At 42.5% G+C, this 13,894-nt stretch overlaps 2 protein-coding genes across 3 annotated transcripts in view; one reads left to right on the plus strand and one right to left on the minus strand.

The window, feature by feature from the left end:
- The first annotated feature begins 89 nt into the window (after positions 1 to 89).
- Positions 90 to 1,596, plus strand: LOC122576318 (probable 39S ribosomal protein L24, mitochondrial). The gene is made up of 5 exons (XM_043746467.1): positions 90 to 330; positions 417 to 605; positions 662 to 864; positions 941 to 1,127; positions 1,200 to 1,596. The coding sequence occupies exons 1-5, from the start codon at positions 235 to 237 to the stop codon at positions 1,284 to 1,286; spliced, it is 762 nt and encodes a 253-aa protein (XP_043602402.1). The 5' UTR covers positions 90 to 234; the 3' UTR covers positions 1,287 to 1,596.
- The window catches only part of LOC122576160 (serine-rich adhesin for platelets), a 60,823-nt gene continuing 48,511 nt past the window's right edge, over positions 1,583 to 13,894 (minus strand). Inside the window, exons 7-11 of one of the 2 annotated variants that reach the window (XM_043746053.1) lie at positions 7,784 to 8,419; positions 5,965 to 6,914; positions 3,106 to 5,593; positions 2,633 to 2,788; positions 1,583 to 2,541 (exon numbers count right to left, since the gene is read on the minus strand). In XM_043746053.1, coding sequence (XP_043601988.1) covers positions 2,372 to 2,541; positions 2,633 to 2,788; positions 3,106 to 5,593; positions 5,965 to 6,914; positions 7,784 to 8,419 — 4,400 coding nt within the window. In that variant the 3' untranslated portion in view covers positions 1,583 to 2,371. The remainder of the gene's footprint in view (positions 2,542 to 2,632; positions 2,789 to 3,105; positions 5,594 to 5,964; positions 6,915 to 7,783; positions 8,420 to 13,894) is intronic. The other variant, XM_043746061.1, reaches the window with a different exon arrangement.

Here is a 13,894-nt window from a genome sequence, read left to right on the forward strand (position 1 = left end):
TTTAAGTATGCGCTTACGTGACTCATCTTGCCATCTAGTGTGCGCATTTATTACAAATCGATTAAATTTTTGGCCCGCTAGGTTCAGCTCTATTTATCGCAGATTCTCGAAGGTTATTCACATTGTAATTTATATTATGTTTAAGATAGTAGAAAACTAAGATTTTAATTATATTATAAGAGATTTTACAGTGTCAATCTTTTTTAATTTCTACTTAATATATAATTGCAAGTAATGAGGCTCACAACTATTCTATTTGGAAAGTTAGGTGAATGGTCGAAAAAATATGCGAATTTACCAGACCGCTACATAGACCGTGTCTCAGAACGCGTACGTGAATTTGTTTTGTATTAATATTTACTATATCTTATATTTATACGGTATTTAGATTAGAAAATAATATTTTATATGTATAGGTATTGTGGAAACCTCCACCTGGCAAACCACAATTTCTCAAGCGTAAAATAGTACCAAATAAGAAGTTGTTCTATTCTATCCATCGACCATGGACAGTAAATTTTCAGTATGAGAATTGGGTTATGAAACGTAGAGATTGGCCACCAGTTGAACCCATAAAAGATTGGAGTTTCTTTCGTGGTGATCGTGTATGTATCTATATATGTTATATGAAAGGCTTTGATACTAAAATTTTATTTTTTAGGTGGAACTCTTAGCTGGTCCTGATAAGGGAAAACAAGGAGTAGTACAAGATATTATACAGGAGAGAAATTGGGTTATTGTTCATGGACTAAATACAAAAGTAAAAGTACGGGGGAAAAGGAAAGGTTTTCCTGGAGTTTACTTGCGTATAGAACAACCACTATTAGTTACGACACAAGTGCAATTAGTAGATCCTTTAGATTTGTAAGTGTAATAGAATATCGAGAAATATGTATACATAGCTTGCTGTTTATAGCTTTAAACGTTTAATTTATTTTAGGAAAGGGACTGCAATAGAATGGAGATATACAGAAGATGGTGAACATGTAAGAGTATCTCTTAGAACTGGCAGAATTATTCCTATACCTGTATCAAGTCAAGAAACTGTAGATTACAAAACTCCAGATGTGTATGCTGAAGAACCTAAAGATACTACTGAAGATGACTTGAAGGAATTAACATTCGAAGTATGTACAACCTGCAATCTAATAAAATTTTGTCAGTAGGGGAGTGTATTATTGATTTTCATTGATTTGTAGGCAAAATTGAAGACATTTGAAATGGATATTATGGATAAAATGGGAATTGTAGAGGATCGTGTACCAAAGAAATATTATTGGTATTAATTTCTCTAAATATATGTAACGTATTAATTTTTTTTATTGTATATATAAAAGTGAGCTTTAAGACGTTTTTAAATCTTTATTTCGTTACTGTGAACTTGATTGAAAGTAAAGCTATAATATAATACAGTTTGAAAAATACCTTTATAGTCCTGATCGTGTTGTGAAGACAAAATTAGATTACGATATCTTGTTTCGTGAAACATGTTGACAATGTTTCTAAAATCAAAGAATTAAATATCTTTCTCTAAATATTCTAAGGTAAAATGTTTCTTGTAGAATTATTGTTTATTAAAGAATTCGTTAAGGACAAGCCGCTTTTATTAATGCTTATTACTTTCATATTAACACACATACATATCACAGCATGATTTTTAACAAACGCGACCTAGAAACGAATGTCAGTCTACATTTAAATACTTTAGTAATGCATTATATTAACATTTCTTTTTTTTATATTATATATGCCATATTTCTAGAACAATTGCATTTCAAATTTTTGCACGCTATTCTTATTTACAAATCATTTTTCTTCATTTATTTCATAACATTGTATTAAACAAAATCATAAAATGAATGCATATTTATATGCACGTTATTCCTTGGATTAAGCTTATAATGCAGACTAATAGTAAGTGATTGGGAAAAGCATTTCTTTCTTTACAATAATGAAATGTATGCAAACAAACGTCAAACATCGTACTCGATGGTACGATATTAAAAAAAGAAATCTCCTAGTGGACTGAGATTTTTTCAAATAATTACTTAACAATGTTATCTCGATATACATACATATAAGCACAATATGTGAATCCTAATTGTAAGTAGATTCCAACGAAATGTTTGTTATTCTTTGAGAATACGAAAAGACGAACTAAGTACGCGATACATTGTGATTTCGAACATGAGAAACGGTATGAGAGATCGTCGAAACGGTACACATATCGTATCCTTCGAATTCAACACAAAAATTGCCTGCTACGAAATCATTACGTTTCTCACATTCGAAAATTGTTGTTCCGTAATAACGTTACATTTATGCAGTCATGATGATTCGTTCGGAACGATTACTTTTATTTGACTATCATTCACGACGATTTGGTGGCAGGGTGCCTGACTAGGAGGTTTACTTCGCCGTCGTGTAGTTTCTTCATGAGGGACCACGCTTCGATTCTTGACATGCGTGTCACATCGTATCCATTCACTTCTAATAATTGGTCCCCTGCTTTCAAGGCACCTGTCTTTTCGGCAGCACCTCCTATATCGTAATATATTTATTTATATATTTATATATTTATTAGATTTCAAAGTTATGAATATAAGGGACAAATCTATAATAGAAAACATACCGGTAAATATTTTCTTGATCAGCAACGGTCTATCCCCAAGGGGGCTGTCTCTACCTCCTTCGAGACTGAATCCCAAACCAGTTCCATCCTTGTAAACCGCTACAACTGACGGCGGACCCCACGCGGTGTCCTCTGAGGTGTCGTTTGTCTCGAATCCTATGAAAAACAAAGCGTTCTTGGTTATTACGAATTAAACGTATCTCCTAAGAGATTGCTAGACTGCGGATATTTATGCGAATTTGTATTTTTATAAATATTTCTATCAACTGAAACAGTAAGATTTATACAGAAATTTGTTTCTCATATTAAATATTACCTCGTAGGTACACCGAATATAGAGGAAAACTTTTTAGAGAAAAGCAATTTCAAAATCTAGCTTTTTCCTACGGCGGTGTACTCTGTGCGGTGAACTATGTTCTTTAAAATCCGCAATATATTAATTTTACCTATAGCGCAATTCCATCAAAAATTACCTTCGATAATAGTTTCGACACTCGCGGTTCGTGATCTCAATTTGCACCCTTCCTCTGACCTCGCCCGAGAAACAACTAAAACAACTTCCGATCTGGGTTGCTTGAGCACCGCTATGCTTTCTCTGTGCGTGAGACCCTGAGTGCCTCTGCCATTTATACTTAGAATCCTATCTCCCCTCTGCACACGGCCATCCTTGTCGGCGATAGAATGAGCCAGCACTCGATGAATCGTGATTTCTTTAATTTCACAATCCGCCCCTCCGGCTAGAGTGATTCCGACGCTACCGGTTGGATTCTCCTTATGAAGCAAGACAACGATCACGTCATGAGCACCCCGAACTTCTTCGAGACTCGCCTCTTCCACTAGCTGCGCCAATTCCTGTTGCGAAATCAAGCTGGTGCTACTGGCCAACGAACTGATACTTCCAAACTGCTCGCTGCAGCATCTGTCTGTGTCGACATCGGTTCCAACCGGAGACACGTTTCCGTCCACGCTGCTGTCCAAACTGGGAAATCGGTTATGAGTAGCTACGGTAGTTTGTTGCGGGCTGGTGGGACTATTCACTTCCAGAGCCTTCTTCATGTCCGTGACACTGATGCTTCTTCGACCAAGATTTCTCGTCGTTGGTATTTTCGATAGCAACGACTTCGACTTTTCCGCTTCCGCCATTTCGTCTCCGCTGTTGTCAGTTACTCTCGACTTTCCCAACGTTCCCATCTTCGAGAATGGCTTATCCTCGTTCCAGTACTCGCTTAACATCGACGAGCTTCTTCTGATGTATCGATTGTCCTTAGGTTCCCACAGCGATCTGTTCTGAACGTTGGAGAGAGTACTGCTCCTTTCGGTTCTCGTTTCTTTTCTCTCTTGGAGCTCGCCACTTTGAGCTCGCAGTTTCGTGTCTGCTTTCGCGCTCAGAATATCTTCCAGGCTCATCTGACTCTTCGATCGACCAAAACTTCCATCGTCCACGTGTATCGCCGACCTAGATCTACTCTTCGTCGTCAGGATCGTCAGAAGATCGTTCTGATCTTCGGCAGGTTTCTTCGGAGGTATGCTAGGAGGAGATCGCTGTTTCGATACTTGCAGGAGCCCAGATTCGTTTTCGTTCCCTTGTTTTCGTCTATTGGTCGACGACAGATCGACCGAGCTGAATTGTTGCTCCTCGATTATGGCAGACTTATTGTTCTTCAAACCGTTATCTACGGCGCTAATATCGACGTCAGGAGATTTCTTTTCTGTTTTATTAGCCATTTTTTCTTCGGGCGATTTAACCAAAGCTTTCGCCTCTGTACGAACCCACATTTTCAAATCATTCGAAGGTTCTATTATCTCGAACTTCGACTGCCTCACGGTCGACGACGTTACGTTCCTCTTCGAAGGCAGCTTCGACTCTTCGTTATCCTTCTCGAAAGGATCATCCTCTCCAAACGAGTCTGTTACCTCTATATAAGCGATCTTCACATCCTGTGTACCTGAAACTGTATCCTTGACACGATTCTTCTGATAGTTGTTTTCACCGTTCTCGGTGATCGTCGATCGACATTCATCGTCAGAAAACTTCCTCTGAATCAACGGGGATCCATTGAGGTCCCTGCCGCTCCTACACCTAGCGCTAGCCAGAATATTCTTGCGATTGATAGCTTCTACGCTCTGCGGTTTGAGTACTCTTCTGGACAGAGACTCGGCGCTCGCCTGAGATCCAGAAGTGAGAGTCGAAGATGTGCTACAATTGGTGTCAGTACTGTTGGATCGTTTCAATTGCCTCTGAGGTATCTGAGAGTTCCTGCAGTTTGAATCTGTCGTTGGCGATCTAAGACCGGAGCTGCTACTGCTCGACGAAGATCTCTCGGAGATGAAGGCTCTGTCGTTTATGATATTGGATCTGGCAGGGTATTCTGCGCTTGTTTCTCTAGCGTAAGTTCTAGTCGGGCTGTCCATGACGAGAGATCGTCGTGGATAGTTGGCTTCCGTAGAAACGTAGGATCTCTCTGACGATACGGTAGATCGTTCCGAGGGAACCGGTGACATTGGTGGACTGAAGCCTCGAGAAATGCTGCTCTGCGAGCTACTAACTGCCGAATCATTGTCCGAATCGTCGTAATCCATCCTGGTCTTTCTCTGCGTCGCTTTGGGCCTGTTACGTAATCCCTCTGGTGAACTGGCTGTAGACGCGAATTCAAAGCTGTAATCGCTTCGCGTTGGACTGCAGATGCTCTCTAAGCTTTTCGGAGGTTCGGAGAGCGGCGGTGTAGAGGTGGTCGTAGTTGTCGAGGGGCTTTTCATAGCGCTGTTTATCGAGGAATTGCTGGAAGAAGTGCCGTATACTGCGAGGCTCTTCCTTTTGAAGGCTGGCGAGTACTTGGAGTGTATCTGAGGAGCTGGCATCTTGAAGGAAGTGGTCGCCTTCAAGGGCATGCTGGCCGTGCTCGCGTTGCTCGCCAAGGAACTCTGAGAACCCCACTTGTCCTGGATGTTCACTTTCGGTAGCTGTAAAGGACGGGAAAGGTTCTGATTCGTTCTGAACATAATATTTGGTATTTGATATTTGCCACGGAGATAGATTTATCTTCGGTAAATAGGGTAAATTCGAGAAGAGATGTTGCGTATTTGGAAAAATTACGTATTGTGTGTTTATAATGGAGAATTTTTCCAAGAACGAATATTGTTAGTAGAGTGGCTTGTACCGCCGTTTTTATCGAAATAAGTTTCAGTTTTGTTACATGTCGGTATTAGCAAGCGAAAACCTAAAAGTGTATTTTTCGAGGAAAGACGTCAGGTTTGGCGAAGCGATGATGCAGATTTCAGGATTTTGATTTCTTTCGACGATAGCTCGTAAGGTTCGGTAAAAATAGACTTACCTGATGCAACAGTATCGAATCTCTCGACTTGATTTCAGGTAAATCAACGATAGGCGCGTCGATCGATATCGTTTCTTTTTCAGGAATGACCAGTCCTCTCAGTTTCGATATGGACTTCTTCCTCTGCTCGATCAACTGATTCCAACTAGTTCTCCTAATATCCTCACTGGGCCTCTTGAACGTAGATACTAACGAATTCGTTCGAGTAATTTGCGGCGACGCGGGAAGTTCACTCGGCGTGGAAGTTCTATCTTGACCGTACGGACTCGACGCACAGAAACTGGTGGCACGAGACAACGCAGTCGATGTCACAGGTTTTATCGCGACACTCGGAGCATTTTGACTCGAAGTCGTCAACGAATAATTCTTCGCCGGTGATTTAGACACCGAAGATGTTTCAAACGAGCTGATCAATGGCGTCGTCGCCGAGGTGACAGGCTTTTGTGGGACAATCGGAAACGCCTTGGAAGTATAAATAGTCGGCGATGTAACTGCCGAACTCTGCGTTATACTTGGCGATCGTCTGTACTTCTTTCCAGGATCTTGACTAACGTTTCTTCCCGAATCTGTCAAGTCGAAAGAACTCTGCGTTCTGTCTGAGAAGAAGGATGTTCTCTCCTTCTGACCAGAGCTTTTCTCGTCGCTGCACACGTCTTCCGTGGACTTGTACTTGGACAATCTTCTGACGTTGTTCGTTGCAGCGGCGACCACTACCGAATTAGGGAACAGAGGACCATCCAGGCTACTTTGCGACGAAAACATAGCGATCTTGTCTCTGACCGATCGTTCAGACTTGTCGTCCTGCCTTCGAAGATCGCCGTTCAATGAAAATTTTCGTGGCGTCGATTCTAAGATCGCGGTTCTCGTGTACGGCGAGCAAATAGTTTCTGACTTAGGTGGGCAGATCGACTCTATCTTAGGCGGACAGATTGTCTCTAACTTGGGCGGACCTGAAAGAGCAAAGAAACGCCGAATACTTAGCAATGCGATAAGATAGTAACAATGGAATACTAAGAATTCATGTAGATAATCTGTGATTAGGGATTATGTGAACGTTCACAGTTGAGTATCTATAGCAAGTGAGGAGAGATTCGAAGAATACGTACGGAGATTTGGCATGCATCGTGTCATACGGAAATTTGGCGTTCGTTAGGCCAACTCTCGTTAAATAAACCGCTTACATCGACTACTTAGCCCTCGATAGAATTAAATAAGCAGACTCCTAGCGTATAATTCTCAACACAGCGGAATTCACTTTATAGAAACTTTATTCACTTGAATTAAATCTTCGTTAGTAGCCGGTCAAATGAACTACTTGAACCAGCAGAATCTATTTATTCGAACGCGAACTATGATACGAATGAAAAAATCGCAGATAAAGAATCTATAAAACTCCGTTGCACGAACTCCAATTATATCGATTATTTGTCTCCTCGCAAGTTCATATTTGTTGATCCCGATGGCAGTCGATAGATAAAATATTCTAAAAGTTAACAATTTTCTAGACTCAGTATAACGCGAGTCTGCCACAAAATAGGCGATACGTCGATGAAATTTTGCAAACAAGTAACGACATATTGCGACAATCGATATTTTACAAATATTCGACAAGGTGTAAAATGCAGAATGTCTTTAATTCGACGATCGATTCGAAAGGAAAGTTTTAGTATTATAATATAGAACTTGTTCTTTCCCTGTGGTCTGCGTATTTAATATCTAAAAACCAGCCTCTATGTATAATCCAATTCTATATATAAATCCAAATATATATATATATATATATATATACACACTGACAAAACACGGAAGGAAAGTTTACCGGTGAGCGGCAATGGCGGAGGCGTGTCCAAGGTATCCTTCTCGGTATGATCCTGCGCCTCTTCGATAACGGGCACGTCTTTGTGATAGTAACCCGTGATTTCGATCTTCTTCTCCGACACCAGAATGTTAGCGTCACCTTGATTCCCGTAGCTGGAGTAGTTGGTCACGGACGTAGCCTTTTTAACGAAGTCATCGGCGATGTACGGTTTCGAGTCTTCGAGGACGCGGGCCTCGCGAGCCAGTACGTTGCTCGTATCTTGACAAACGTTCTCGACGCTCATCTTGCCGTTTATCTCGATGGTCGGCAGTTCGATCTTGCTCACCTCTTGGCAGACGTTCTCCACATTGGTCAGACCGGTGATCCTGTTGTCGGCTAAAATAATGCCAGTTGCGGCGACCACGTTGTTCTCGAGCAACTTGAAACCTTCGTTGTTCATGAAGGATTCGCTCTCATTGCAAACGAGTCGACCGTTCGCGATCATCGTCGACGTCCTCGCCGTCGCCGTGCTCGTCGTCACGAAACGGTACTGCTGGCTGTTGCCACCGAACTCTTGGTACGCTGCTGGAAACTCGTCCCCGTCCGGGGGCAGGCGCTGACCGCCTCCGCAGTTGTCCATCCTACCATTTACCGTCTCTAAAATCACACAAGCCACAGAGTGTTGGTTATCGTCAGCGTTCTTTACACTGCTCGCGAAACGTTTCAAAGTTGCAAGTTTCTCGTCTGTGTCCTGTTCGATAAGTTTTGCGTTCGATGGGTATTTCGTTAATTCGTGGAAGTATTTTATTAAATGAGCGCAAATGTTTTGTCGGTTTATTTTTCTTATTAAATAAATTATTACCGGAGACAATTCACGCTATCGTCCAACTTGCATTTCTTCAACTAACTCTGCCACTCTCAACGACAAACGTCGTACTGACTTTAACGTCCGTATTCCGAAGACTGCAATTTGCGATCGGAAGACTCGCATTGCGTTAATCGCAGCCGCGGACATCGAACGAAACTACGAATCCCTGGACGCGTGTTCGACTCACGCGCGATCCTTAACGTCGCATTTACTTCTATTACAAATTGCGCAACGTAATTGCCTCATTAAGCCTCATTACGATTTAAACGTTAGGTATTTGCGTGTAATTCGTTATTTTCCTTCGATCTAAGAATTCTCCGACGAAGATAGATTCGCTGGGAAATGGCCCGAAAATCAAGCAAGAAGGGTTGTATTTTCGTTGGTTCTGCGTGAATTCGGAATTCGCGCGTATTGGCTCGCGTTACCAGTGCCCGACTGTTCACGCTTTCGCGCGTTCGACGAGGAGATCGATGCCGCAACGCGCGTCGCTCTTTCGATCCACACGCGTCGTTGCTCCCGCGATCTCGCGAACGTTGATCCGTCCGTGCGTTCCAAATGCACGAGATTCCAGATTGCAGAGGCGGGGAAGGAGAGAAACGTCTAATAAAATCTAGCTACCAGTCGCGATAACGTTGGAAAAGGTTTGGTCTGGGCAAAACCGACCGGTGAATATTTTTTCAAACATCCATTTCCCGTTTATCGGCTCTCTGGAGCGAGCATACTCCGGTAGGAATTTTAATCTACGCAATTGAGATATTCCTGTATAGCCAGGCGTGGGTCTATCTCTATGCGCTCTTATGATTTGCGTTCACCCGTCTTTAGATTTTTATGTCGTTCGGCGTTTCTGCTTCGAAGGTCGCTGATACCAGGATCAGGAGAAACAAGCAATCTTATTACCGCGTGATCGTGTATTCATATAGCTTTTCTAATATCAAAGTATCGGATAGAGAGGTGATATCGTGTTTCGGAATAGCGTCGTTAAAATAAGCTTCGAGGCTCGAGCTTCGAAAGCTCGATTTGCTGTTCGAGGTGTAAGCATTGAAATTCTTTGCACTTAAACTTTGAACCGTTAGAGTTCGAGAAGGTATATCGTTCTGACGATAGCTTAGAAAAATGTATTTCTTAAATTTCCCTCGAGTTTCAGGCGTGTAGAATGTAACGTCAAGGTGGTTTATTAAAATTCTTCGGAACTACCATAAAAACGACCATAAAATCGTCGAAACTACACGCTAGGTTGACCTTGCCACGGCTCCTAAATCTCCACATGTGGGTTGCATGGACGTTGAATTTTTATATGGAAATTCGGTTTCAGCAGATAGAAAGATGTTCAACGTCGTAACAAAGTCTGCGGTATAAGGGAGGCAAACGTCGCGTACATCTACAAGGATTATTTCATTTTTTCTTCGAACTACACAAATTCGCGAATGATCAGAAATATGATTCGACCGAGGAGAATTGAAAGAACACGAAAGATTGAGTTGAAAAATTGCGGAAATTCAAGCTTTAGACGTCACAGTCTCAAAATACGACATCGCGTCACGTTGCATTTCGCGAACTGTCCAGTCCAAATTTGGTGGAACCTCGAAAGTCAAGGACAAAATACCGAAGGACCCGCAAGGGAAGTCAAAAGTGTCCTGGTTATTTCAGCGGTTTACGCAATCGCGCGTTACTTTCACGCGCAGCGGCGATCGTTTGCCGGCGGTTTACGTAGTTGAACGGTGCTCGACGAGAGAATCGCGTGCAAAGGACTATCCGGAGCAGATCCGCGGTTTCCTCGCAGCCGACCGGATTGCTCAAATCCAAGGATTTCTACATTCTAACACGCGTACCCACTGATAAACCGCGTACGATCGCGTTATCTGCGCTCGAGCGTTCGACGCACGGGCGTGTCACGCTTGGTCGCTCGGAATCGCGGAGAATATCGTCAGAATAAATATTTCCAAATACCATTTGTACCAAAGGTACCGCCTCCGTGCACGTTTTCGCGTTTCACTGGAATATCGGATGAAATTTTTTCACCATGCCAACAGATATACTTTCCTGTTATATATGACTTGCGAACGTAGACTTCTTCGTACGATATATTAGTTTGAAACTCGCAACAACAATTTACAGTATAACGTAGCAATGAGTAATACTATATAAACAAAATACAACACGTATGTACACATAACGGTAGCATGATTTTTAGATAATAGTTGCGATGGAACTTGACTTTAGAAAATTGTTATCCCCTATCGATAGTGGAAATACCGGGAATATGCTGCTATATCGAGCTGTATCAGAAGTTTCCAAACAAACGGAAAAATCTTTAAAACACGAATCGGTTGTTATCTCGCCAGAGAAAAATTTATCTCATATATCAGCTTTTTATTTTATTCCAACAGAATGTGAAACTTTCTATGTCTATGTAACGATACCTGTTGCTATTAACGAGATAATAGTATTTCGCTATTGCGTAACACGGTACATAATCTTCGTGTTGTAAAAATGTTATCTGTGCGTGAAACTCGAAGGAAGCTCGTTAACGTAGGAGATTGATGTGGCAAAGAATCAAAGACTCAGGATGAAAAGCCTGCGTTTCGCGGTTAAATCGTGCTCGCGTGCCACATTTCCCGCTAACTTCTGATTAACATTCTTGGCTGGATGGCCGTACGATGGTACCGATCGCCGATACACCTGCAACCGGCGCACTGTTCCTCGATATCGCGATACGATGCACCACGTGCCATCGGAAATTCCATTGACTGGCAGAAAGCGTGGAGCCGGCACGTTATGTAATTCGCGGACGAACTGCACCTACGAGTTTCCTATTCCTGTCAGCCGGTATTCCGATCATTAGACTGTGGATGTTTGCACATTTACAGGAAATTTCAAAGTAAAAAATCGCACAGAATGCGCATAATACGAAAAGATGTGTAAAATATGCGAAGCTTAGCGCTTTCTACGATTCTTGGAAAGTGAAACAGCTTTCTACCGAGGTTCTACTTTTTCAACTACATTGTCAAAAGTATGAATTCGTATAAAAATGTGCGGTTTATCGATCGCTTAACAGAAACTCCGCAAATTTCGATTCTTAGCGCACCTATACGCGTATGCGACGATCGACTTTTTATTTTTACGAGAATAGGAAATAGGAATTCTGCAAATGGGTGGATCTGTTGGATACGATGTTTCCGTGAAGTTCGCTACAGATCGGTGACGTTTTAATTCGACTGCGCGAGTTTCGCATTCCAGCATTCTGCGAGCAACAGACACTTGTCGACGGGAACGCGACCAGGTTTGCGTTTACGTGCAACGGACGCACACCGTATCCTCGATATCGGTACAAATATGGTGCGATCGTTGGGACACATACGCGCTGTATCGAGCAACGTCTTTCTGGTAAGCACGTCTAACCGATTAGTTTCATCCGCTGGTGTTTGACCGGGAATTTTAATCAGTCACGTCTGCGCTTTCAGCGTAGCTGGGCGACGATGTTTGCGAATCGTGAGACCGGTTCCACATGGAGATACGGGAATAGATCGAAGCTACGGTGGTCCACGAAAGTATTTCAACTCTCGTCCTAGAAAACTTTCGTGAATACATTGCGTGTGTTATACGTGACTTCTTGCAATTTCATTAGCGCTATAATAATATAAGAGACACGATCGTCGTGATTAGATGCTTCAAATTTGAAGTCAGAAGTTTATACTGAATATTAAAAATAAAACCTATTTATTGGAAACACACGCTTAGTGAAAAATTAAGATACGGCATACACAGTGGTGTTGGTAAGAAATCTCTTTAGCAAATGTTCGGATGCCTTCGTCAGACACTGTACGTTAAGTTGTATACAGTTGATACAGTCGATTCTACAAAATGACAAGATCGCTCTTGTAACAAGCGATGTTTTCGATCGCTGGTCGTCAATTCGTATATTTCACACTCGCGTATTGGCCAGTATCTCTGTATAATCTTCCGCGTATCTTCTCCGCGAAAGAGTTTCAAAGTTATATCCCCGTTCAGTCTGAAACTCTCGAAAGGTAATTTTAAAGCGATCTCGAGGACGTTTCGGCGTTTCATTCTACTCTATCGCCGGAGGAGAGAACACGTGTATCTGAAGCGGTAAGGTTTTGTTTGCTCTGCTCGTTGACAGAAGGAACATCCATAAAGTCGCCACGTCCCTCTGTCCGCGCGTCACCGATCGAACCTGGCTTCCGACAGTTCCAGTTCTACGTAGTTATGGCAAGTACTGACCTCGACTCCGTCCGAGAACCGGGCTTCCGCCAGGAAGCTTCCAATGTCAGGCTTCTCCGCGGATGACATAACTTCTTGCACCGAATATTCTTGCTTCTTAACGAACTCATTCGACGCTAGCTTCTTCGATTTCCCTCAAGCCGATTAAGCACCGTCGACTAAACGTTCGCGAATTTGATCGAAAAGCTAACTCGAGAGAGAGCGTCAGGGGCCAGAAGCAGGGGTCAGACGCTTGAGCGACCCTGGTGAACCGATTGGAAGAAAACGCAAGGCTAACTTGAAGCAAGGGGTGAAAGGAACACTGGACGACGACGACTCGTTCTTGCTAGTATGAAGGCTCTCGTAAGACTGGACGACATTGCCCGTCGAGGCCAGCTTCCGTGGTTAGCACCGACATGAAGCGCTCGTTGGAGAAGGGATAAAGCGGTGGCCGCTGCGACGTGTCGCGGCCACGTTTTTGGTCCTCGATCCGAGATCGGTGTACCTAGATTCAAATTACGAAATATCTTCTCGGTGAACTTATCTTGGATCTACCTGGCCAAATGGAAAACCAGCTTGTTCTGAAATAAGTATGCTGGAGGCGGTTTTATTACGGTTAGTTTGGTGGAACGGCTGGAGAAGTTCGGAGTTGGTGGGAATGTTAGAGGTTGAGAAATGGAGAAGAGAACCTGACGACGGTCGACTCGTTCAAGTTTGACTCCGGTTGGGTCTACATTATCCGAGATGAAAATTAGATTTCGATAGATATGATTAAAATACAGACATAAATATTTGCTTCTCGATATGCGCATGTAGTTTACTATTTGTTAATTTCGCGTATCGGATTTGATTTGATGCTGTTTGTCGATCCGACGCGTTCCAACAAAGATAAAGTATATATAAGATATTTGTTCCGATGTTAGGAAAAGAAAAGGTGTCCGAAACGGATACGAACGTGACAAAGAAACGGAACAACAGAGTTAAGCCGATGTGTTTGAGTTTCATACGAGTAGAGAAATAAACAAGTAGAATATCGTTGTCAGATC

The sequence above is a fragment of the Bombus pyrosoma genome, linkage group LG2 (assembly GCF_014825855.1).
Source record: "Bombus pyrosoma isolate SC7728 linkage group LG2, ASM1482585v1, whole genome shotgun sequence".
NCBI classification, from domain to species: Eukaryota; Metazoa; Arthropoda; class Insecta; order Hymenoptera; family Apidae; genus Bombus; species Bombus pyrosoma.